Raw genomic sequence first — 27,696 nt, 5'->3', positions numbered from 1 at the left:
ATACAGTACATCCTTGGAGCAAGCCTTCTCAATTTATTCTTCACTCTCTTTTTTTCTATTTAAATTTTGCTCAATAGATTGCTGTACATGGGTAAGAGTGTACAGAGATGTAATATATCCTTCAGGGTCTTTAAATACAGTTTCACAGTAGTGCCAGTGCTACTCTTTTTCCACAGTCCTCTTATCTTTTCTGAAAAACACTTATCATCTCTCTTTTGGTCCTTCTCTGTGTCTCTATGCAGTCCACCCCTTCTCTTGAAGCTGAAACACCAGCTTATTCTGTCAGATGCCTAGCAACAATCCTCAGCTAAATCAATCAGCAGGAAGAAGATAAGTCTTGGCTAATTTTCCGTTAAAGTTGCACTTCCATTCTTCCTCTCCTCCTCCTATATTTGTATCTTTCCTGTGATGTCCAGTCTCAATTATCCTCCCTGCCACATATTCAACACTAAATGTATTTCTCTTTATTTCTCTCTCCTTTGGTTGTACAAAACTCTCTTTTATTTCTTCTTTTTTTTTTTTTTTTTCTATAGTCTGCACTCTTTTATATTTCTTTCTCTCTAGTATGGAGTAAGTGGAGTGAGGTTCACCAGAGAATATTTAGCCAGAGACGGAGCGCTTGTATTAAAAAGAATGGGAGAAATTGGAACACCCAATATGGCGGATGTAGAAAAGTAAGTCCCACTTTCCAGGTAAAAAATCCAACTACCTTTTAAATACAGACATCAAGCCCTATTTTAAGAGTGATATGCCTTAAGCATAGTGCTATGCCATACATCATACATGTAAAGTCAATGGACATGACCGTAAAGTTTTCATATTTTCATGCAAGCATGCGCTAAGTCTGTGCTAAGCATGTGGCTTGGTGAAATTGCATGCGCAAAGCGCTAATGGGCTGGGTCAAGTGCAATTTAATTCTAAGGTTCTTCTCTCCTTACTGCACCATCTGTGTCCTATTATATATTTAATTTCCTGTCAAGCAACATCAATATAAATACAGACATATGAATTTGGTAGTGTAAAGGGGCTGTATGCAATGCATCTCCTGCTCTGTAACTGTATTGTTGGCTGCGCTCCAGACCACAATGCATGTGTTGTATATGTTATCAGCCTCTCTGGGACTGCTGGCTCTCGTCCTGCTCACCCTTGTTTCACCTGCTTTGCTTCTCTACCAATGTTCATTGTTATTATTATTATTATCAGTCATATTGATCTACTGACACACAAATCATGTCTAGTATTTAAAAGTGATCTATAGCTGTTTAAAAACATTTGCTGGTGGAATCCTCAAACTGCAAATGCAGGAACTGAGTTAAGACTTGCGTCGAGAATAGACGTGGTTCTCAGACGTCTTGGCACAATTACCTATTTTTCAGGAAAATAGCAAACAGTGCTTTGCACCAATTTATTAATATACAATATACCCACAGTCTGCAGAGTTGCTGTAGAAATAAGAAATTATGTATAAATATATATATATATATATATATATATATATATATATATATATATATATATATATATATATATATATATATATATATATATAAATAAAAAAATTACACAAAAGTGTTTTTGAGCAATGAAAACTTTGAACAATCATGTTTAGGCCATACTTTTTGTTTATATGACAAAGTTTAGTTATCAATACACATATGAAATACATATACATTCTTGGCTTTAATAAATGTTATTTTGATAAAAAAAAAAAATCGTGTGTAGAGTATGTGTACATATGCAGTGTACCATGCGCTCTGCGCATGAGTCAAGTGCAGGGAAGTGTAATCGAGCTTCAAATCATGATCTTGCCAAGGAGACTGCAGATGGCAAGATTTATAGGAAAAAAGAGTTAATACTTTTGGTCTGATCTTACCCAAAACCAATCGGATCGCTTCAGAGGACATGGATTAAACCACAAAGGATTACTTTATGATGCCATTTTTTTGGAGCTTGGAATTATTGGATCGCATTGACTTGCATTTTATGGATATATTCATATCATATCTATTGCATATATTCACATCGAAATATCTTTGTTTGTGTTCCGCAGAAGAATGAAAGTCATACGAGTTTGAGACGGCATAAGGGTGAGAAAATGATAAAAGACTGATAATTTTTGGGTGAGCTATTCATTGCAATGCTAGAAATGCAAATGCATTTAAAAGACTCAATTCCCTGATCAAAACTTTGATTCACTGACCAATGAAATCCATTCAGCCTGTTTAACCAATGAATAACTGATGAGTTTGATTCAGACCTATTTACCGATTTGCAAGTCGGTAAATTAATGAATGAATTAGTCTATCAGTCTATAATGTTGTCCTAAACATTCAGAAGGTCATCCATTTTTAGTTTCTTTAGCCACAAGAACAAAAGCTCCAAAGATTGTGCTTGTGATTAAAATACTTAACAAATAATTGCTAAACATTCTCCTACCAGTCTTTCACATTATTGTCTCTTGGATCTAATTGAGTCTTTAATGTAGCTAATAAAAAAACTGTCTGTTTCTTATAAAGATAAAGAGTAGCACTAACACATTCACACACACACTGCTTATATCAAAACACTCTAAATATCTACCAATCAACAACAGCAATGTTTCCTGATTAGTGGTGAACAGGTGCATACAACAAGTGGTATGACTCTAAACACAGTTACACGCACACACTGCATCTCGCTGATCTTCACAGAAATTTCTCAAGCACACCAAGCAGGTGTTATAGAGTTATAATCTTTCCCATTGAGCAAGCCTCCTCAAGCGTTCATTTTGCCCCAGCTGGTGATGACTCAAATCTCGTCATTATGCATTCTAAACAATCATGGTCCGACTTCCCACATGCGCTTCGCTGTTTTCTGCTGTTCGGTGTGACAACAAACTAATGAGCAAGCTGAGAATGAAATGATAAATAAGTGTTTGTACAATGAGAGGAACTTAGCTCTTTGTGTGGCGTATTTGTGTGAATCTGGGGAATGAAGAAAGAATGAGGGAAGGATCATTAGTTCCCCTCTATGATGAGAAATCACTTCATCTGTCTATCTTCCAATCTCCCCGTCTTCCTCCCCACCTCCCTCTGAGCTAGCCATGTCTTGTCTTTCTCACTCTTTAAACTGTGCCGAAGTCAGTTAAGTTCAGTCTAAAGCAAGTCAGCTCACTCGGTGGACATATTGGAAACGCCCAAGGGCTACTTTCAATCATGCAAGTATGGCTTCTATCAAATTTAATAAAAAAATATACAAATCTCCAAAACTGTTGGTCAACAGCACATTTCAAATCAAGAACAAAATCTGACACCAATACTATCATAAATTGTGCCTCTTTATCTCAATTTAAAGTTAATATCAATTGAAAATCACTGAAAAAAACCCCCTGCATTTTTCAAGCTGGTCCAGCAAATGTGCATGCTTGTTCTAGATGATGCCTCTATCAAAAAGGCCTTCCATAGGCTCTAACAAAATTACTTCCATTCCAGTTGCCATATTAAATTGAGTCGCTTCCAGAGTTGCTTCCATTCCAAGAATCGCCATATTGACTCTGGAATCGCTTCCAGAGTTGCTTCCATTCCAAGAGTTTCTTTCAAAAATGCCTTCCATAGGCTCTATCAAAGGGGCTTCCATTCCTAGAGTCACCATATTAAGGGTTGTGATGCCTCTATCAAAAAGCTGACTGGCTTTTTGAACTGTAAAGGGGATACATTTCACTGTTACCCAGTACAATAAACTCTGTGGAGTGAAGCGTCAACATTGGCCCAGTGATTTTTACACATGGTTTTACCTCACTAATGATGTCTTTAGAGTACAAAGCAACAATAAATATTTGGAAATTGTCAAACTTGAAGTCATATTGAATGTTTTGCCTTATTCTTTCCGAGCATCCAGAGACCTCAGTTCTTTCATTTAAAAAGAACCCCCCCCCCCCCCCCCACACACACCCTCTTCTTTTTCATCTGTCCATCATGTTATAATGTCAACTTATGGTCTTTCTACAAAATTCTCCTCTGTTGGGTACTGAGCTGGACATAATGGGCATATCTGAGCTTATGACCTGAAAAATGTCTTGCCAAGATGCATACCTACTCTTGTCCTTCTGTGAGTGCTACGCTTTCCAGACGGAAGCCTCCTCCATATATCTAGATTTGCTGTAGGGGATTTAGTGGACACAAAAACACAGACCATTCTTGTAGCGTGATGCAGCCTATGATTAATTGTTTAAGGAAATAGGATGTGATGTTTAGAAAATATTCAGTAAGGCTACAGTATAAGACCTACAACAACTCATGAAACACATTCATCTTGAGCAAAACTATTAATGTTTTTGCAATGCAAAAATCATGTGTGCTTTGCTCATGAATTATGAAAGCACATCTCCCTTAGCACTGAAATGAAATTCCCAGTCTGCTCCTATTATTGAAAAATGAGTTCACAAACAGATGCTGCTCTCAGCATTAGACCATGGCTAGCTCAGAGAAGAGGTGGAATGCAATAGAGAATTAGCATCTTAAATATTTGCTGAGGAAATCAAAGGAGCTGTTTGTCCACTGTACCAGCCACTCCCTATATTATGGATGATTTCACATGATGCAAAAATCCCGCTGTCATTCTGTCTTAAGAATTCTTCGATTCCTTAAAGAGTTCTTTATTTGTAAGCTTTCGTAGACAGTCTTCACCCCAAAATGATGGAATCAACTACATGTATGAACAGCAGAATCCCTCCCAATGTACAGACGCAGACTCAAGACTCACCTTTTTCACTTTCGCTTAATTATTTATATTATGGCTTTCATGACTCATTTTAACTTATCGACTATTCATCCGGAAAAGTTGTTGACTAGTCAGTGCTTACCTTATGCTGGTTATGGCTATGAAAGCCAAAGCATCAAATAGTGGTAGAACTTATATTAGGTGTATTTGTATCAGGCCCAGCTCCAGAGAGGGGCCTGGGTGGGCCTGGCCCACCCAGTCATAATCTTGGCCCACCTTGGCAAACACACTCCTACCTACCCTTCCAACTGTCCACCAGAGGGTCCTATGGCCCACCATACATCTTAGAGCTGGAGCCGGGCCTGTTTTGTATTAGATACTGTACTTACATATTTGTATGTGTATAGACAGGACTTTTTTGCTAGCAGGTATCGTACTGAATTGCATGTTTGCCATTTGGTAAGCCCAATAGTCTCATAAGTAAAGCTCACTTTGGGTCAAAGCATCTGCTAAATGCCTTAAATTTCAATCCTGCCGTGGTCAAAATTTTAAGGGAAGAGAACTTTACTTCTTTTTGTTAAGGAAGCAATCACTAGGGGGCACTCCATATACTACATCCAACAGAAGGAGAAGGGCTGGTGAAATAGAGGAGAAGCAAAGGAATAAGAGGGTGAAAGAGGGTGATGCCTCTGGCAAGACTCTGGCAAGTGTCATACAATATTTATCTGAACACCTGTGAGATGACATCACATTAACTCATTAACACTCTAGTCAGCCATTTACTCTTTAGTATTCACACAAGATCTGATAAGGCGTAGACTCTAGCATTCATACTTTACTCGTTTACCAGCCTTTTTAATTGCAGCATTTGTGCTTGTTTAAAATTCCAAAATGAAAACAACCTTGGAAGGGAGAAATAAAAAAATTGTGGGCTAACAAATAAGCCATTAACCCGCAACTAATTAGTATGGGAAATCAGAGAGGGAATTTTCTGAGCTAAATCACTCATAACTCAAGCACCATTAAGCCATATTAGTGTACTTTCACTTTGATATCTCTATTCAGAGAACATTAGTGCTATCTTTACAAACCGTTGCTTAGTTAAGCATCATAATTGGACAAACGGTGGCATATTCCGGGCTTGGTAGTCATAGCGACAGATAAGCCTACCTTGCGAATGCCTTCTTTTGATTCTTCCACATTGTTTTCGGCTCCTCCTGTCCGGTTAATCATCCTCCACATCTGCGAGTACATTGGGTCTCTCTCGAAAGGGTTCATGCCTTTGCTGCGAACCTGGTCGTAAACGGCAGAGTCTAGAACTGTGCCGTATGGCAGGTCTGTCTGCTTTGCCAAGTCCTGCAGAGACCTGAAGGGGGACAATTAAATATTTATCATAGAAAATACTGAAAAATTTAACTCTTGGGTTGATACCTGGGGGTGTAATAATTCAACAATTAAAACATTATTCACAAAGTCTACAATGTGAACGCATGAATATCCACACTTGATTGAGCTTAACTGTGCCAGCGTAACAGTGTATAAATCCATTCAAAAGCTCCATCGCACAGATACTCTCCCACTCATGTAATATCAAATACTGTTAATTCAGCAATTTGTGCTAATACCTTACATCTAATTAAAAGTTAGTCAAGCAAGAAACACTAATTCACTGCAGTAATATTTGCATTAACCAAATATTTGAGAAACACAATACAAATAAAGCCCTCTCAGTTTCACTCAAAATACTGCTCTCATTAAAGCATATCAACAAAGTCTCACTTAGTTTAGAAAACTGATAATGATACAAATTAGTACTATGCCACCCCTGCTGGTAAATCCAGTTTAAGCTGGAAGCTGTGTTTTGGAACATAGTAGCGGGTCCAAGCTGGTCCTTAGCTGGTCAATGTTGGTCATGAGCTGGTCCAAGCTGGTCCTCAGCTGGTTGACCAGCTACCATGTTCCAAAAACCAGCTTGACCACCTTGTGCTGGTATGGCAAGCTGGTAGCTGGTCTAAGCTGGTCTAGCAGCTTGGACCAGCTAACGACCAGCTTGGACCATCTCATGACCAGCTTGGACCAGATAGAAACCAGCTACCATGTTCCAAAACACAGCTACCGGCTAAAGCTGGATTTTCCAAATAGGGACTATATTAAAACAACATAGTGGTATCTATGATTAACTTTATGCACACAAGAGCACATTTGAGTAACTATGTGATCTTATAAATATGTGGGTTGATGCCATTGAGATTCCCGTAGATAGCTGGCCTGACCTCTAATTTATCAAATATTATAACATCAGCCAGCTGTCATCTTCATACCAGCCTCCTCTAGTACTTAACTCTGCTAGCACTCTTTGAAGATTTAATGAACTTGGACACAAATGTTAATCTTTTATTGCTCCCAATTAATCTCGGCACTTAATCCCCACCCCTCCCTAAGAATTGTGGTCATATGTAGGGTGTCATTTGCATAGAGACTTGCCATAAAAATGGCCACTGAGTACCCTGTAGTACTAAAAAACACCTCCGAGAGCTACTGTGCAAGGCAGGGCCAGTCTGTGACATTAAGTTTTCAATGCTAATGCAAGTTCTTTGTCTTTGTACTGTTATCTACTCTGTGGCTCATTGTGCACCTGAAAGCACATAAGTAGGGTCAATGTTGAACGTAATTGCGTCTGTATAGCAAACCTGCACAGATTTGTGTGAACTATGCAAGCCAACAATGTGTATTTTGATCCAGCAAAATTCAATTAGCCACAAGAACAGCAATCTATCTGTGTATACACTTTTTCACACCCTTTAAAGGTGACCATCTGGCGTCTATCAGTTGCAATGGCCGCTTAGCTGATCTCTTTACTTGCCCAGGAAAAGTGTAATCTGTGGCATGGTGTGACTGCGACTATCCAGACTGCAGGCAAATGGGCATGTTTGTGAAGACAAAACAATCTCGAGAAGCCTGGAGCATGGCCCTCATTCACCTTCACCAGATGGACGTGTCTCACAGCCATGTTGAAAGCCGATACATATGAAGCGGAATCATACACTATGTTTTCTAAACCCCATTTTTTTATGTCTAAACCTGCTCATCTCAAACTGTTTTACCATTTAACAATACGCATGAATATTCAAGGACACATTGTAAAGCTGACTGAAACATTAAGGCTTTAGTACAGTATTTAATTATTGTCTTTGTTTATAAAAAGAAAATTAGATGCAATTTTCTTGTTTTTGTTTTGCTTATGTCAGGACAAAAGTGAACATCAGTAATGTGTTTCTTATTTGCAAAGTTGCATTACAGCCAGCAAATCAGTAGTAAAGTGTAGCAAATCATTCAACACAATGGCAATCAGCATAAACGAGACACATCTGAAGTGTTTTCCTTACTTACAAGTAAATAAATTCTAGCTGAACACATCTACAGCTGTATACCAGCTATCCATGCGACATCAGGTACATACTATTATATATATATATTCATTTTTCAAAGTTCAGTTTTCACTCTTTAAGGATTGATCCACGATTTGATTGAGCTTTCAAAAAACCTCAGCTGTGCTGGAAAAGTTTCCAAGATTATGCATTATATACGTATATGAAAAAGTTAAAAGGCTGTTTAAACTCCTGACAGAAAAAGCCTGATGAAACGAGCGAATGCATAGATTTTGTGTTTAACTTTTAAGAGCTATGTGGGGTAAGTGAGAATTGTCGATAAGTTGATGTTGCCTGATTTAATTAACACTGAGTTAAGATCAGTTAAGTCGATATAAAGAGACAGATGAACAATAAAATTCTAATCAGTTTAGTCTTGAATGTGTCTGGCTTAAAATTTACACCGCAAATAAAGAATATAATATTAAACAGACTGCACCAACAGCTACACTTTTATAATCTATTAGGTAATGAAACTTCTTTATCAAGACAAAACTGTGTAATTGTGTTCAAAACCCCCTCCCACCTTCACCCAGCTCATCTCATAAATCTTTCAGCTCCTCCTGACTGAAGAGCTACATCATCTGCTTTTAAATACAACAGACCCCTGGGTTTGGAGTTTAGACTGTAATTATTTCTGTAATGACCCTGCCATCGTCTACACATTAAAAGATAATACATTTAAATTTATGGAAATCCTAATTAGGTGCATAGAACTAGAATCAAGCGATCTAAGCACAAGCTCATTAATGATAATCTAATGCAAAGAAAAAATAAACAAACTGAGATCTTGAAAAAAGATCGCCTACATGGTTATATGATGAAGGAGAAGAGGATCGTACAAGCACAATTAACTCTATCGCTGCTAGTCATCGTTGAATTTGATTAGCTCAATAACCACTTGTGAGGGATAAGAACTCACAGAGAGTAAGCTGAACAACTGGAGTAAATGTTATTGTAAACGCAGTTAACGGTGATGTGCATATTTTTTGTGGATAGACAATTATTAGTAAGCCATTAGTAGGTTGATTCCCTCGAAAAATGAAAACACTGTGGCGCTGTCAAAACATCGCTCTGATTTTTTGAGTATCTTGACCAGCCCGAAATAGCAACATTAGCTAAACCAGTGGTGTGAGTTTGGGCAGAGACTATTTAGCAGAGACGGGCCACTTCTTTTAAAATGAATGGGAACACCCAAAAAGCCAATCACCTTTTAGATACAAACATTGCCTGTCAACTCGAGAAAGCGCATGCGCATTAGCTATACAAGCCGGGAAAATTTCGTTTTTTAGCGTAATCTGAGGTAAAGAAATAAAATGCATGATACCAGTGCTGTCAGATTTTACTGCTGATTTGAAATATGTTCTTTGATCGTAATTTTGACCAACTGTTTTTGAGATTTCAGCCTTTTCCCTTTCAAGTAGATATGAGCTGCACTTTCATGACTGGAAATAGCTTCCCAAGATTGTTTCATAGATGGCAGCCATTGGACTGACTTCCTTAAAAGACTTTGGTTTGGAGCGGGACTATCTATTTCCAGAAGATGGAGGGAGTGTTTGGGAAACCTGTTTGAAAACAGTAAATATTTTTGCGATTCCACTTGGTGACACCAGTGACACAGAAATTACACACTTCACCTTTAAATCTATGACTGCTAGGCATTGCTAAATCTAATTAGAAAAATAACCCCAGATAGCACACGTATATCTCCAAGATGCCTTTTTATCTTTTCATCTGGGAAGCATCACAATCTAATTAACAATGAGCAAACAACATTAAAAATACATCTTCCAGATGTAAACACACACATCAAATAGATGTCTGGGTGATGTACGTGTGCTATCAGGGACCACACTGGATTGGTGAGGTCTCACAGTGGGCAGAGAGTAGGGAGTGACATGGTCCACTGTAAACAAACAGGGTTTGGAGTGGGTTTGCATTTGGATATCTATGTTGGGCTCCTCTGGTCTCCGTGAGCTCATCCAGGCAGTTTAAATGAATCGCCGGTGCATAGATATCTGATGATATCTCAGTGGAATGACAGATCTAATTTGTGCCTCAGGAAATTAAAACAGTGATTTTGCATGCCCCCAAGAGAAGTCCTAAACGTACACGTACACAGTGTTAACTGATTTGTGAAGCAGCAGTCTCAGTGCCATGAAACTTGTGTTGGGTTCTCATGCGTATTTATTTACACACAGCCTGTCAGCGGAATTGAGCGCATGTTTACTTGCCTGTGAGGAGAAAAACTGTGTTTGAGTTTTGTGGCAAGGGTATAACTGATTTAATCAACTAATTCTTTCTTTTCAACTTAATTTATGTAAAGCTTGGGAGAAGGAGAGACCTTTCGTTTTGTTTGATGAATGGTACTCAATTAATACACTTCCTCTCCGAACTTAATCAATGCTGCCTGAAAATCATAACTTTTTTTTTTTTGTTGTAATGTTTAAACAAAACTAATACCTACTACCACAACAAAATTTTTACATCATAAATGTTGTTTCATTTTTGTAAGGATGATTACTGTATTTGAAGCAAAATGAGAGAAATTTGGAATACATTTGTAACACTCACTGAATAGAGTTCTCTATGCGGGAGATGGTGAGGAAGGCAGCCAGATTTGCTGTGTAGGAGGAGATGACTATCAGAGCAAACAGCCACCAAACCCCCATCATCATCCTTGTGGCCAGAGTTGTGTAGGGCACATCGCCACCTACAGAGGCAACAGGAGAAAAGAGTGAGTAAACAAAAAAGTTGTTTCATTTTTTATTGACTTTTTTGGGCTAGGTTTAACACTGAGGACTGTTTGGTCCAATTGAGGTATGGCATTCAAAAGCTTAGCTCATCAATTGATACACTCAGGCTGGGCATACACGGTGCGAGTTCTGACACTCAGGAGGTCGTGAGCCCCTGCACATGTTACGAGTCAAGTTTATCTGAAAATCATACAGGTGCAATCGTACATGACACAAATTTACGACCTGGTGAATTCTGGAGCAATCGCATGAATTTCCACGCTATTTATCATTATAAGACATAAAGCCAGAGGAGGGCATTGCTTTAATTCCTCATTGCTTGCGATTTAGAAATAAAAAGGAAGACTGGCATGGGTGCTGCATTAGCTGAAAACTTATCTGCCGATAAATAATAAATAATAATAAAAAATAATAATATAATAATAAATAATAAAAAAGGGTTACTTATTACAAATGCTGTCTAACATTTGACAGATTCAGATTTCGAAGGGAGGCTGTGTGATTTTATGGCTGCATACATCAATCATAATGTCAGTGTGTTGCTGCCAGTTACTGCATGATAATAAAGTGCACAAAATGTACAAGATTAAAAAGAAAGTGCAGAAAATTGACGCACCATTTCTGTCCGTTATACTTGGATTTAATTTAAGTGCAAACATGACATTTAGTGCAGAATTCTGAGTTATTCTAGTGGAGTAGGCTACCTGTATTATTCAGCTTTAGATGTAGACTACGTCCTTCTCATCTGTGTCACTGCATGCTAATAGCAGACATTCTGAAGGAGATCCGTGTGGTCTTGTCCATGTGAATGCGCTTTAAAGCCGCACACAACAAAGTTTAAAAATCTTGTTTTAGCACAGCGGTTGATTGACATGTAGAACTTTCAACCTAGAAGTCCTTTGTTTCACTAGACACGTGCTTGGAGAGTTAAAAAATCTTCTATCACAAATCCTTCTATCACTGTTGTGTGCATATACAATTATGACAGATGCTATATCCCCCTAAATGTCTCCCTAGAACTGAAACGAATGCAAGTATGATGAATAAAAATAGACTATGACGGAAATTTGAAAACTCTGTCCATCAGAGTGATAAAGATTGTTTTCTAGCGTAACCCATTTGGCAAATGATTTGTTTGAAGAGCAGTGAACAGCATGGCAATTCTGTAGAATCATTCCCAGTGATGTAGTCGGCTCCGCTCATAATTCCTCTCACACGATGCGAGCCGCGACCACACGAGCATCCATGATTTCCACGTGATCTCTCCCGGCTGGAAAGAATTGGAAATTGCACCATGTACGCCTGCCTTCACTGAGCACTTTATTATGAATACCTGAAATATTATTATTAATTGTTGGTGCCAGATGGGCTGGTTTGAGTATTTCTGTAACAGCTAAGTACTCAACGGTGCCAAAAACCCAAAACATCCAGTGAGCTGCAGTTCTGCGGTCGGAAAAGCCTTGTTGATGAGAGAGATCAACGGAGAATAGCCAGACTGGTTCAAGCTGACAGAAAGGCTTCGGTAACTCAGATAACCTCTCTGTACAACTGTAGTGAGCAGAATAGCATCTCAGAATGCACAACATGTTGAACCTTGAGAATGATGGGCTACAGCAGCAGAAGACCACACTGGGCACCTTATTAGGACCATAGTGTTCCTAATAAAGTGCTCAGTGAGTGTGTGTGTATATATATATATATATATATATATATATATATATATATATATATATATATATATATATATATTAATCAGGACATGTGTTGCCTGGGAATTTGGGCAGAATAAAAATGGCTTAATCTCTAGTAGTGTAGTGTAGTGGAGTGTAGTGTTCTAAACGAATTAGAAGGAATGGAAGCATGCAGCACACAAAAGGGTGGGGAAGTAGGGGTATGCGAGACCCAAACCACTGTGACTTTAGTGGAGGAAAATCTCACTTTGAGACTCAGAAAAAGGCCCTTCAGTTGCAATGTCAAATCTATATTTCTCCCGTCACCACTCTCGGAGCAAAAACACGTCTGTTTATTTTGCGTTTCAGATCCCTCTAATTCCACAGCCCCATGACAGCGCCTTCCCTAAGAAGTACTGCACACCACAATAATGATGAATCTACACAATTCAAGGCTTGCAGCTACACTGAGAACCGTTAAAAATTAGTCCCATCTATCCTCGTGGCTTCCCGTATCATTGGAGACTTGCGTGGTAAGTGCCAAGCATTTCAGCAATCAAAAAGGGTATCTGACAACTCTATATCTGCAGGGGTGCACAGAGATGAGCTGTCTTATTAAAGAAAGTTCTTAGATGACTCACGCACATACGTCCCGCAGGCTGTGTACTCTCTGCTTCACACAAACTTGGTGCGGTTTTAATTTAAGCAAACAAATCCATGAAAGTGAGTTAGCCCACACATTTCTTCTAATCATCTTTCTTGGGTTCTCATACTAAAAAGACCCTATAGACTTTAAGCTAAGGGAGTGTCCTCTTTAAAGGGCAATTCTTCCTTCATCTGCTATTTAAACCACAGAAATTTTGGACTTTAATTTGAGCAAATGTCAGAGGAACCCTAAGAAGCTCCTTCTTCAGCTGGATGTGTTCTGGTGTGATACAGCATCTCTCAAATCATGGTGGTATTCTTCAGATTTCCTTTTTAAAGGCGATGGTGGCCCGGTACCGGACAGCTCCGAGCAGATTTTAAAAGTCAAAAGTCCACCACATATTTGCTGTTCTTTTTGATTAAATAAATGCAAATGCCCTGAAGCAGTACAATATCTGAATATCTTTCTGATGACTACAAACCCTAGTTGTTTAGTTTCACACAAAAAAAAGCTGAAATATAAAAATACAATTTTTTACCAAAGCAAATTGGTGAGATGAAAATTATCATACAAACAAAAACAATATCAGTGAGAGTTCTCTTTGAACACAATTAACAAAATAAAGCCAACTGACACTTCCATACCCACCAGTGCTTGAAAGACAGGAAGATAGTTTTCTATAAAAATAAAAAATACAGCAGTAGCTATGATTTGAGTATGGTAGTGCAATGAGATAAAAATGATAATGTGGAAAGACTTAGGAGGTATGACTGGTTTTGGTTTGTAACTTTCTTCTGATGTTTTGAAGCAAAGATGTTACAAGAAGAAACAGAATGAAAGATGACATTGTTAAATTTTATAGTTAATTTAATTCCATTAAAAAGTTTGGAACGACCAGGACTCTTCCGAGAGCTGGCCGCCCAGCCAAACTGAGCAATCGGGGGAGAAGGGCCTTGGTAAGAGAGGTGACCAAGAACCTGATGGTCACTTTGGTTGAGCTCCAGAGATCATGTGTGGAGATGGGAGAAGCTTGCAGAAGGACAACCATTACTGCAGCAATCCACTGATCTGGGCTTTATGGCAGAGTGGCCAGACAGAAGTCTCTCCTCAATGCAAGACACATAAAAAATCACCTAAAGGACTCTCAGACTGTGAGAAACAAGATTCTCTGGTCTGATGAAACAAAGATTGAACTGTTTGGCCTCAATTCCAAGTGTCATGTCTGGAGGAAACCAGGCACTGCTAATCACCTGCGCAATACCATCCCAACCGTGAAGCATGGTGGTGCTAACATCATTCTGTGGGGGTGTTTTTCAGTGGCAGGGACTGGTCAGGTTTGAAGGAAAGCTGAACACAGCAAAATACAGAGATATCCTTAATGAAAACCTGGTCCAGAGCACTCAAGACATCAGACTGAGCCTAAGGTTCACCTTCCAACAGGAAAATGACCCTAAGCACACAGCCAAGACAATGCAAGAGTGGCTTAGGGACAACTCTGTGAATGTCCTTGAGTGGCCCAGCCAGAGCCCGGACTTGAACCCAATCAAACATCTCTGGAAAGACCTGAAAATGGCTGTGCACTGACGGTCCCCATCCAAGCTGACAGAGCTTGAGAGGATCGGCAGAGAAGAATGGCAGAAAATCCCCAAATCCTGGTGTGCAAAGCTTGTCGCATCATACCCAAAAAGACTTGAGGCTGTAATTGCTGCCAAATGTGATTCAACTAAGTACTGAGTTAAGGGTCTGAATACTTATACCAATGTGATATTTAAGTTTTTTCTTTTTAATAAATTTGCAAAGTTATCGAAAATATGGTTTTTGCTTTGTCATTCTGGGGTATGGTGTAGATTGATGTGGAAAAAAAATAAAATAACATAAAGCATTTTAGCACAAGGCTGCAACATAACAAAATGTGAAAAAAACCAAAAACCAAAGGGGTCTGAATACTTTCTTGCGATATGATAGGTGTGGATGAGAAAAAGTTCAATATTTAATTGATTTTTTTTTTTTTTTTTTACTATAAATCTCCACCAACTTTCACATTCTTTTTGTTTTTGGTGATTTGCATTCTTTGTGCATTTCACCACCTACTGGGCAAGGAGGGTAATTTATAGAAGAAAAAAATATTTTAATATTGATCAGTTTCTCACCCATAACTATCATATCACTACTGAAGATATAGATTTTGTCACTGTATCTGAGAGAGGACCCAAATGCAGGAGGCAATTCAAAAGGCTTTATTCAAAAGAAACTAAATATAAACCAAAAACTCTCACTTGGGAGAGAAAAGACTAAACAGAGCAAGGGATCAACAAAAGATAAATACAGATAGGACCGACTGAGGTTCAGGAACCGACTGGAGAACAAGACTTGACTCACGAAGTTAACAAACATCACAAAACAATTAGGCAAAGACATGAGGGAAGAGGGCACAATATATAGGGAGGAAAGCACATGAGGAGCAGGTGAACCCAATAAACACAACAAGGACTAACGAGGGAAAGTGACAAGGGTAACAAGAGGTGGGGTCGGGGAAGCACATGGCAGACAAACACAAAGCCATGTGCAAACACAAAAGACTAAAACAGACAGGAGTGCACATGGCGATGAAGAACCAAACACAGCCATGTGAACTCACACAACACACAAGACTGACAGGAGAGTGCATGGCAAGAGAACCGAACTCGAAGCAATGTGCACTAACAAAGACGAGACATGGAGCATGAGTGTCTGGATCCTGACTTAGACCTGAAACCGAACTAGACCAAAGAGTCAGGACCCAGACACCCTGCTCCAAACATAAAAACACAAACACAGAACAAGGGCATCATGATCTTGTCACCACACCATAAACTTGACTGACCAAAGTGACAGTATCCTGACAGATTTAACCACTGGAGTCTGATGGCTTACTTTTATGCTGCCTTTATATGATTTTTGGACCTTCAAAGTTCACTTGCATTATATGGACCTACAGAGCTGAGATATTCTTAGTTTGTTTTCAGCAGAAGAAAGTCATACACATCTAGGGTGGCATGAGGGTGAGTAAATAATGAGAGAGTTTTGGGTGAACTATCCCTTTAATGGTATCATGAAAGCTGCAGAAAAATGTTCTTTTGGTTGGATGGTTCCTTGATCAAATCATTACAAATTCTAAATTAAGTCTATATACAGCTGTGTTCGAAATGTCACAACTGTGTACTTGGAAGACAGAGATACAACCCCAGAAATGTGTCTCTGTGCACATTTACACACTGAGGTGTAGGAGAGGTTGTGTATATCCATTAAAAAAAAAAAAGAAAAAGAAAAAGAAAAATTGGTTCTCTTTTTTTGTACCCTGAGCAAATAATTGTTCAATCATCAAAGATGATACAATTGTGGTATTTAAAAGGCCAGAAAATATAGAAAAAAGAAAAATTCAATAAAACCTTGAGGCATCGCAGTGATTGCATGCATGGGGAAAGAGATTCATTTGCATATGTACACATTTTTAATGTTTTTTAATCAATGATTGAAAGATGTTCATGTGCTTGAAAGAAAGAATAAGAAGAAAGAATGAGAAGAAAAGAAAGAAAAGACACAAAAAGACAGGGAAATTTAAAGAATGAATGAAAAGAAAGAAAAAAGACAGAAAGAAAAAAGAACTAAAAGAAAGGGAAAGAAAGGAAAGAGCTAATTAAAAGAAAGGAGGAATAGAATGAAAAGAAAAAACTAAAGAATGAAAGAAAAATCTCTTAATACTAGCTGAAAAATGATCATACCCTTGTCATATGTCATATTTTTGTACTATTGTACTATTGCATTAAAATAAAATTAACAGCCCTTGTGCATTAGCAGGGTAGATGTTTAAGGTGTCAAAAATATTTGGTGTAGAGGCTTCTGTCCAAACATCATGACTGATGGGATCTGCAACACTTGCTTTAAAGAGGTCATGTCATGAGGAATCAAATTTCCCTTGATATTTTGACATATAACAGGTCATTCTACTATAAAAACATCCTGCAAATTTTAGACCTCAAACTTAATCCCCAATGCAATAAAAACATTTCTTGAAATCAAGCTGCAAAAATGCCTCGTTCTCTACTTCTGCAACTTCCCTATACATCACTAGGGGGCCCATTAATTCATGACCACCTCTACAGTGAAAAAACATCAACATCTACTTTACATCATCTCATCCTTGGCCCCGCCCACTGGCGCTCCGTTCGTATTCAGAGAGAGAGCAGGACAAACAGGTGTGGCCTAACTGTTCCTGAACACTAAAGGGGCCCCATCTTGACTATTATTTTTGTATATAAACAGAAACTAGACAGACATCTTTGACCATTGTCATGTATCTTGTGCTGCTTTTAAAAGACACAGTGTCAAGTTACCATTCTGAAAACGGCATTCTGTTTCATTTAGCTGCGTCTTGCTGTTTTGAGCACAGACGCATCTTGGATGCCTTCTTTTGCCCATCAGCACAATTTTAAATTGTTGGTGTATGTAAACGAAGTAGATGGACGTCTTTGACATTTTGATGCGTTTCCGGCGATGTGTGCCTCAGTGCAGGATGATACTACATGTGTGCGCTTCTTGATTCAACATGCTTTGGACTATGTATGTGCATTTGTTTTTGGCTCATACTATCATGGATTGCTTGTGAACTAATCATTCTCATTCTCTTCCGATTGAGTTTCAAATATGGTTGTATTTGAGGGGCAGCACAATGTTAGCCAATCATAACAGTGGAACATTAAAGTTTTAAGGAGGCGCTTAGGTCAAAACCGAGTATTTCAGACAGGGTCAGAGACAGTGTGGAAAATTATCATATATTACTAAATTATGACTGTTTTGGTGCAAAAACACTTTACAAACATTATCAGTGGAAGATAATAAAATGATAAAAAAAAAAAAAAAAAAAGAGTATGACCCCTTTAATATTGTGCCGACTTTCACTTCTTAACTGGACAATGAATGAATCCTGGTACAAGGACATCATGATGAAAATAAATGTTAATTATTGAATATTATTTGAATTGAGAATCATTGCATGATGGCTGTAGGATTAAAGCAACTGCCCTGACTGAATATATCGCCGAATAGTTCGCCGAAAACAGAAAAGTTTTGTCATTATTTACTCATTCTCATGATGTTACAAACTTTGAGAAATTTGTTGAATGTTGATTAAAGAATGTAGACGCTGCTCTTTTTTCCAAACAATGAAAGTGAATGGTAACTGAGGATAACATTCTGCCAAACGTCTCTCTTTGTTTTCCATGGAAAAAGAAAGTAAAACTGGTTTGAAACAACATGAGGGTGAGTAAATGCTGACTGATTTTTTATTGTTTTTTGGGTGAACTATTCCTTTAAAGAGAAGAGAAAAGGTTTCTTTTTTTTTTTTTTTTTAATTAGGCAGAAAGAATTTGAGCACACACCCAAAACACAGCCATTGATTTATGTTGTTGTTGACAATGTAAAATTCTCTCATCTTTTTGTGGTTTATATATATATATATATATATAAACAGTTCAAAGACAAATATGCATTTGGTATGTTTAAATAAGGCTGTTTTTTTTTTTGTGTTTTTTGTTTTTTTGTTTTGAAAACTATACTCAGGTTCAGAGCCGTCTAGAAATTTACTTCTCAAATTTGCCGTCTCTCAGCAGTTAAAGCAACTTCAAATAAGCCCTTTGAAACTACTGGCGCTGAACATTCAAAGGTTTATACATTGCTAACTTGTAAAGCCTTAAATCTCTGCAGCACCTTGAGAGCTGGAGATTGTAGCTTCTGATGAGTGCTGTTAGTTTTATTTATTTATTTCCTATATTTCCACGAGCACTCTGATGATAAATAACTTAAGAAAAAACATGTTACTCGTTTCGCTGGAGCGGGGCTCCCTGCAACATGTCACCTTTATTTTCTTTTCACCACACTAGGCCTGCCAAGCTTGGGTGTGTAAATATGTGTGTGTGTGTATGTATGTGTATATAGCTGCCATTTATTTAAGCCATCAAGTATCCTATTATGAGGCTTGCTGGCAAATATTGCCATCAATTTGCATACAGTTTAATGCTCTGAAGCACGACCCCGACTCCTGAACTGCTATCGCACCATGCAGCCTCTCCGGAACTTTCAACGCTGTAAATTATCAAAATAAAAGTAAATAAACCGAGGGGTGCACCTCCGAACACATCTTTTTTTAGCTACAACTTGCAAGATGGAAAAGCTATCATGCTGGGTTCAGGCATATGGTGCGAGAAACATATTCACAGGGGAAGATGATGAAAAGGAAAAGGATTAAGAGTTTAGGTGTAGAGTAGGCATTCCAAAGGGACAATAGATTAAGAGGGAACTGACCAACGTGTACTTTCTCTTAACGCCATCTTACCTAAGATGGTACTCCCTTGTCAAGTAGGATTCACTCATTTTTTAAATGAGCGAACAACGTTTTGGCAATAATGCACCATACAAATAAAGACCACTCCACTTTCAGTAATGCAAGCACAACACAAAAGCAAACAAGCTTTCCTATTCAAAATACATTTTACTGTAGCTAACCGTGTGATAACATCTGATGCTTATACTTTCTCTTTGATATGAATAAATGGCAATGTGCAAAGCGAAGCACAGGGAACTGTGAAGTGACGAACATGCTCAGAATGCATGTCAGGCTGAGAGAACATGCTGCTGCCTGATAAATGTGTCAGAAGAGCTGCACAGAAACTGCTCGCCATGCTTCCCACTGTCCACCAAACCTTCTCAGGAGGTGGCCCAAAAAACTTTTATCTTGTCATATCTGCCTGGCATTTATTACACCTCAGTGGTGTGAGGACACATCATTTTCATCCCTTTCGGATGACTGCATTTTGAGATGATTCAAGGTAATATTTTGAGGATAGCCTGTTTCTCAAAGATCATAACTACAAATCAGACATATTCAATGGCATTGACAATGCTCATGTAAAATTCTGATAACATTGCAACGCTAAACCCCGACTCATCACAACGAGTAAGCTTTTGCTTCTCGTTAGAAATGGCAAGACCTTCCACCTCACTTCTTCAAGATAAATGCTGTCTGGAGGCCATATACAGGTGCATCTCAATAAATTAGAATGTCATGGAAAAGTTCATTTATTTCAGTAATTCAACTCAAATTGTGAAACTTGTGTATTGAATAAATTCAATGCACACAGACTGAAGTAGTTTAAGTCTTTGGTTCTTTTAATTGTGATGATTTTGGCTCACATTTAACAAAAACCCACCAATTCACTATCTCAAAAAATTAGAATATGGTGACATGCCAATCAGCTAATCAACTCAAAACACCTGCAAAGGTTTCCTGAGCCTTCAAAATGGTCTCTCAGTTTGGTTCACTAGGCTACACAATCATGGGGAAGACTGCTGATCTGACAGTTGTCCAGAAGACAATCATTGACACCCTTCACAAGGAGGGTAAGCCACAAACATTCATTGCCAAATAAGCTGGCTGTTCACAGAGTGCTGTATCCAAGCATGTTAACAGAAAGTTGAGTGGAAGGAAAAAGTGTGGAAGAAAAAGATGCACAACCAACCGAGAGAACCGCAGCCTTATGATTGTCAAGCAAAATCGATTCAAGAATTTGGGTGAACTTCACAAGGAATGGACTGAGGCTGGGGTCAAGGCATCAAGAGCCACCACACACAGACACTACAGCTGTCGTATTCCTCTTGTTAAGCCACTCCTGAACCACAGACAACGTCAGAGGCGTCTTACCTGGGCTAAGGAGAAGAAGAACTGAACTGTTGCCCAGTGTTCCAAAGTCCTCTTTTCAGATGAGAGCAAGTTTTGTATTTCATTTGGAAACCAAGGTCCTAGAGTCTGGAGGAAGGGTGGAGAAGCTCATAGCCCAAGTTGCTTGAAGTCCAGTGTTAAGTTTCCAAAGTCTGTGATGATTTGAGGTGCAATGTCATCTGCTGGTGTTGGTCCATTGTGTTTTTTGAAAACCAAAGTCACTGCACCCGTTTACCAAGAAATTTTGGAGCACTTCATGCTTCCTTCTGCTGACCAGCTTTTTAAAGATGCTGATTTCATTTTCCAGCAGGATTTGGCACCTGCCCACACTGCCAAAAGCACCAAAAGTTGGTTAAATGACCATGGTGTTGGTGTGCTTGACCGGCCAGCAAACTCACCAGACCTGAACCCCATAGAGAATCTATGGGGTATTGTCAAGAGGAAAATGAGAAACAAGAGACCAAAAAATGCAGATGAGCTGAAGGCCACTGTCAAAGAAACCTGGGCTTCCATACCACCTCAGCAGTGCCACAAACTGATCACCTCCATGCCACGCCGAATTGAGGCAGTAATTAAAGCAAAAGGAGCCCCTACCAAGTATTGAGTACATATACAGTAAATGAACATACTTTCCAGAAGGCCAACAATTCACTAAAAATGTTTTTTTATTGGTCTTATGATGTATTCTAATTTTTTGAGATAGTGAATTGGTGGGTTTTTGTTAAATGTGAGCCAAAATCATCACAATTAAAAGAACCAAAGACTTAAACTACTTCAGTCTGTGTGCACTGAATGTATTTAATACACGAGTTTCACAATTTGAGTTGAATTACTGAAATAAATCAACTTTTCCACGACATTCTAATTTATTGAGATGCACCTGTATGCGTACGCACACACACACACACACACACACACACACACACACACACACACACACGTACGTTGGTGCGGCTATCCTTATGAGGACTCTCCATAGACATAATGATTTTTATACTGTACAAACTATAGATTCTATCCACTAACCCTAACCCTACCCCTCACTTTCTGCATTTTTACATTTTCAAAAAAACATCATTTAGTATGTTTTCTTTTAAGCGATTTGAATTATGGGGACACTAGAAATGTCATCATAAACCGCATTTATATCATAATACCCTTGTAATTACCAGTTTGTAACCTAAAATTGTCCTCATAAACCACCCAAACCTGCCCACACACACACACAAACACACACACAATTGCAATGTTTGCTTAAAGCAGTTAAATAGTATGTCATTTTCATTAAATACGGGTAAACTACACAACAATCTAAAAATGAATGTAAAGTCTAAAAAAAAAAACAACAAAAAAAGGTGAAATTTCCAACTCTAAATGCCCAGCATTGCAATTTATCTATCTATCTATCTATATATATATATATATATATATATATATATATATATATATATATATATATATATATATATCTTAATCGCGATTAACGCATTTACCGTTAATACACCAGCATAAACACTGGTTAGAAGGGCGGAACCTTTGTAATGTGTCTGCCCAGAGTCATTACACTGATGGACACACCACAAACACACACACACACACACACACACACACACACACACACACACACACACACACACACCAGAGTCCTTCTACCATGGTCAGCCTCAAATAGCAGCCAGGGGGGACGTGGGCTACACAACCCCCGCACTCTTTAAAAAAGGTGATTTGGTCCCCCACACTTTTCCAAGCTAAACCCATACCGAGTCCAAATTGTGGATTTGTATACAGAATTCTTTGTGTTTTGTTACTTTGGGCTGATTGAGCAACCATCCAGCCAATCACAGGTGAGTTTCATGAGCCGAAACAACTCTTACATAATAGATGTCAGTCGGAGAGTCTAATCAACACTGCTCCGTTCATTTCTACAAAGTTGCTTTCAACAATGCTCATTTATCCATGTTTTTTTTTGCCACTGATGTTGATCTAAATTAATAATCTAGAGATGAAGAACACACAAACGAGAGTTATTTATATCTTGATTGGCAGCATTATGTGAAATGCACTGCAGAAAAACAAAACAAAGGACAATCCTTCTTTTAAGCACTCATTGTAAGTGGAGTTTATATCAGCGCATGAGTCTTCATTACGTTATGCTTTTTACATTATGTTTGTGAGGTAAAATTTGATCGGTTCTTTTTGCCAATTTAAGCAACTGCTGTTTTTTTTAACTCTACAAACTGTAGGAAAAAAGATAGATCTGCTCTGTTCTTAGAACACTTAGGCATTTTACTGAAGTGAACAGATATGTAGACACGCTTTTTTATACATGAAAACGTACAGACGTTATTGAAACTCATAATTATTATAAGACTATTACTGTTGTCTATTGATAAAAGTCATTCTCAGCAGCTCACAAACTGTAGGGAAATTATAGATTTGCTTGGTTCTTATAATGCTTAAAACCTCAACTAAAGTCTCTTTGTAGGTCTGTAGACACACACATTTTAAAGGATACAAATTTTCTTTTGATTCAATGCTTTTGATCATTGTTTCAGCGACTAATTAATTTCACACAAGACATCACCAGGTGGCATCACCAGAAATGGTCACTGAACGAATCATTAAATGGATCTGAACGAATTTTGGTGAACGTAGGCAAAACACTCAAGTCGCTTGGATAAATTTAAATCCCACAATGCACAAGCACAGAATAAAAAATAAAATTGTGCACATGTACATTTGGCATTATCGTAATTGAATAATTAATTTATTCAAGGACCAGCTTATGCTCAGTCTTTTATTTTATTTAATTTTTTTTTATTTTCTCCCCTTTTGTCCCCAATTTGGAATGCCCAATTCCCAATGCTCTCTAAGTCCTCGTGGTGGCGTAGTGACTCACCTCAATCCAGGTGGCGGAGGATGAATCTCAGTTGCCTCCACGTCTGAGACCGTCACTCCGTGCATCTTATCACGTGGCTTGTTGAGCGCACTACCGCGGAGACCTAGCGCATGTGGAGGCTTCACGCTATTCTCCGCGGCATCCACGCACAACTCACCACGCACCCCACCGAGAGCGAGAACCACATTATAGTGACCACGAGGAGGTTAACCCAACGTGACTCTACCCACCCTAGCAACCAGGCCAATTGGTTGCTTAGGAAGCCTGACTGGAGTCACTCAGCACGCCCTGGATTCAGACTTGCGACTCCAAGTGTGGCAGTTAGCGTCTTTACTTGCTGCGCTACCCAGGCCCCAAGTCTTTTATTTTCATGTGTGAAACAGAAGCAAATGCTCCACAAGATGCCCTTTATTTTTGCAGCTAATTTAGCTAAATTTTGCACTGAATTTCCAATACTTGAATCTTTAAAATACTACAAGTATATTATATACTATATATAGTGTTGGGTTCGAGTCCACCTTAGTTGAGTCCGAGTCAAGTCAGAGTCTTTAAACAATCGAGTCCGAGTTGAGTCGGAGTACAAAAGGGGCCGAGTCTGACTCAAGACAGAGTCAATAACAGGCCGAGTCGAGTCCGAATGAATCTGTTCATGAATCTGAATTCAAATTGTAACCATAAACTCAACATCAATATTTTAAGATTATTTTAACTAAGAAAAACAATTGTCAATATAAATGTAACAAAAACACCTCTGTTGCCTTTCATATATACATTTTATAATTAGTATCCTGCTGAACAAATTTCGAAGTGGTTTCAGAATGAAAGCATATGCTTTAGGTGTATGAAGACAAAACTGTCCTTCAACACAATTCTTATTGTGTTCTGTTGACATTTCAATTATTTGTTGTTTTTTCCCCTCCCCTCAAACATAGACTGAATAAAGTGAAAGCTTCAATTTCAATTTGTCCTTTCAATTTAGTTTAGTTTTATCTAAAATGATCCCTATCTAAAGAAATAATATATACAGGGATTCCTTTTTTGTCTCTATCTGCCAACTGGTTTGGGAAAATAATGAGTCAACACAGTAGTAATTAGCACTCACTGAGAAGTTACATCTCACTACTTGACTGCAAATGCTACATCCGAAAACACTGGTAAAGCTCACTGCTAATATTAGGGCCATTTAACACGGACATGATTGTTAATTTGCAGAAAACATGGGGCAGTTCTACGCACTGCTTGTGCACCTAAAACCCTGATGCGTCCATGTGTTATCCTTAAAATAAGAGGTATCATAAAAATGTATTTAGTACTACTTTGAAAAAGTTATTTGACAACAGATACTCACATATATTCCACAAGACAAAATGGCAACTGAATTTAAACAAATTATCCAGTTCAAAGGTTAAAATTCCCTTGGTTCTAAAAGGATTAGTTCACCAAAAGATGAAAATTCAGTCATTGTTTACTCACACCCGTGTTATAACTCCATATGAATTTCCTTCTTTTTTCTTAACACAACGGGAGAAATTGTGAAAAAAAAAACTTTGTGCTCATTGATGTCACAAAATGGCAGTTTATGGTGACCACTTCAAAAGCTTCAAAAGGACACAAAAGTATAATTCAGAAGTCTAACGAATTATTGTATACAACTCATGTCTTGTTCTGAAGGAATACGATAAGGTTTGGTGAGAAACAAACCGAAATCTGATGTATTATTAAGTGAAACTCTTCACTGACCGTTGATCTCCTGTGAGCATTCATGAGACAGACTGCACGCAAGCTTTGAGCTACTGGCACGAGAGCAAACCCTTTAATATGGTGTGTTGCTTTTTCTATGATTAATGACTATTTGTGTAATAATTGTTCATGAGTCCCTGCTTTGTCCTGAGCTGTGAAGCTGCCCACTTTTCTTAAGAAAAATACGGTACATTCTTTGGTTTCCCAGCATCTTCTGCACATCTGAGTTCTTTTTGGCTAAATGATACAGACATCCAGCTTTTTGACAATTGATGGACACATACACAACTATTACAAAAGGTGCAAATATTCATTGATGCTCAAGAAGGCAACACAAGAACCAAGAACCAAGGGGATGCAAACTTTTGAACAGGATGATTTGTATAAATTACAGTGCATTTTGTGTAAAGCAGCTTTTTTTTTTTTTTTTTTTTACTATTTAACCACATTTTAGCTTTTTTAATTTTCAAATTAATCTATTCTATCCATATAATTTCATATTGCATGTGTAATTATGAGTAGACTTGTCATGTCAGGTACACATTTTAACACAAAATTCACAACATTGGAACCTAAAATTCAAAATACAATCCCCACATCTCAACATTTAAAGGAATGTTCCAGGTCCAATACAAGTTAAGCTCAATCAACAGCATTTGTGGCATAATATTGATTATCACAAAAATGAATTTCGATTTGTCCCTCCTTTTCTTTAAAAAAGCTCTAACTTTACACAGAAAAGGTTAGTAAGTGATTTTAACACACTAAAATCATGTTTACACAGATATATCCTTTATGTCTTGTGTCAATACTTTTGAAACAGAGTATTTTAACGTAAAAAAACTTGGCCCCCATTTACATCCATTGTAAGTGCCTCACTGTAACCTCGATTTTTGCTTTTCTTTTCTTTTTTTTTTTTTTTTTTTTTTTAAGAAAAGGAGGGCGAGTGAAAATGTATTTTTGTAATCCACATTATGTCGCAAATGCTGTCAATTGATCTTAATGTGTACTTAACCCGGAATATTCCTTTAAGTGCTTGTACTATGTAAATAGTGCAGTTCAGCTGTCTGAATGTGACACTTGTCTGATTTACCTCAGTGCTCACACCCCGCTTACATACATGGATCGGCTTCTTTCAGCTCGTTGTCGAAAACACATTTTTGCATTATTTTGGGCATTTGAGCCGCCTGACAGGATGACATAGAGTGCATGACGTCATTGCCATGGTAACCAGATACATTTCAGCTGATTTGCTGAAGACTAGAATTAATGTACCGTCAAATCAACGTGTGACGCAATAACATTTATTTTCTTCTCTGCAAAGGATACCAGAGACAATAGCGAGAAAGACAATGAGATTATTTAATTTAAGAAGAAGAAAATCAGTGACCCTACCAAAAACCAGAACTGTCCTGTGTAATAAACCGGGAGGTCTGGTCACCCAATCTATAATTAAATTATAAACGAAACATTTTGCTGCCCAAAATAACTTCATATTTCATTGTGCATTTTATTGTGGAAAAAACTGTAAAAGGACACATTTTAAGCAGCTCGTCAATGCTTTTAAAATAGAAAAACAATAAATAGGTGCTGTTTATCTGTTTTTCAGAGTTGCAGTCTGCTTTAGCAGTGGGCGATCCTCTGCTTGGAGACAGCGCTTCCTTTCCGCTGTGCACCAAAGCAGGCAAAGAGCTGCTCAGAGATTCTAAAGCTCTGCGTGCGATCCAAATAGATGCGTAAAGCGCACACCGGACACAGCGACGACAGGGCTGGGTCTGCCTCCTCCTGGGGCAGCACTTGCAGGTTCACCACCTGGTCCCTAAAGGGGTGGTGGGAACCTTGGGCACATAGCTCAGTCGGGGTCTCAGTATCACGTGAGAGTAACCTGGACCGAAATCCAGGCACGTTTCGCTGACAGAGAACGCTTGCAGGTCACCTACCTTCTTGATGAAAGTGAGTGCAGTCAGGAGGGCAGTCTTCAAGGAGAGTACCTTAAGCTCAGCTGACTGCAAAGGCTCAAAGGGGGCTCTCTGTAGACCCTGAAGAACTACAGAAAGGTCCGATGAGGGAACGAGGCACGGTCTGGAGGGATTCAGCCTCCTGGCA

General features: G+C 38.4%; 1 protein-coding gene across 4 annotated transcripts in view; it reads right to left on the bottom strand.

Moving 5' to 3' along the window:
- The window catches only part of grid2 (glutamate receptor, ionotropic, delta 2), a 646,068-nt gene that overhangs the window by 58,694 nt on the left and 559,678 nt on the right, over nt 1-27,696 (bottom strand). For all 4 annotated transcript variants that reach the window (XR_007892871.1, XR_007892870.1, XM_051653314.1 and 1 more), the window contains exons 12-13: nt 10,701-10,839; nt 5,869-6,064 (exon numbers count right to left, since the gene is read on the bottom strand). Coding sequence is in view for 2 of the 4 variants with exons in the window: in XM_051653314.1 (XP_051509274.1) it covers nt 5,869-6,064; nt 10,701-10,839 (335 nt within the window). In the remaining 2 variants the exon portion in view is untranslated. The remainder of the gene's footprint in view (nt 1-5,868; nt 6,065-10,700; nt 10,840-27,696) is intronic.

This window comes from Myxocyprinus asiaticus, chromosome 24, assembly GCF_019703515.2.
Source record: "Myxocyprinus asiaticus isolate MX2 ecotype Aquarium Trade chromosome 24, UBuf_Myxa_2, whole genome shotgun sequence".
NCBI lineage: Eukaryota > Metazoa > Chordata > Actinopteri > Cypriniformes > Catostomidae > Myxocyprinus > Myxocyprinus asiaticus.
Note: the sequence above shows the minus strand (reverse complement) of the source record. Positions and strands in the feature narration are given on the sequence as shown.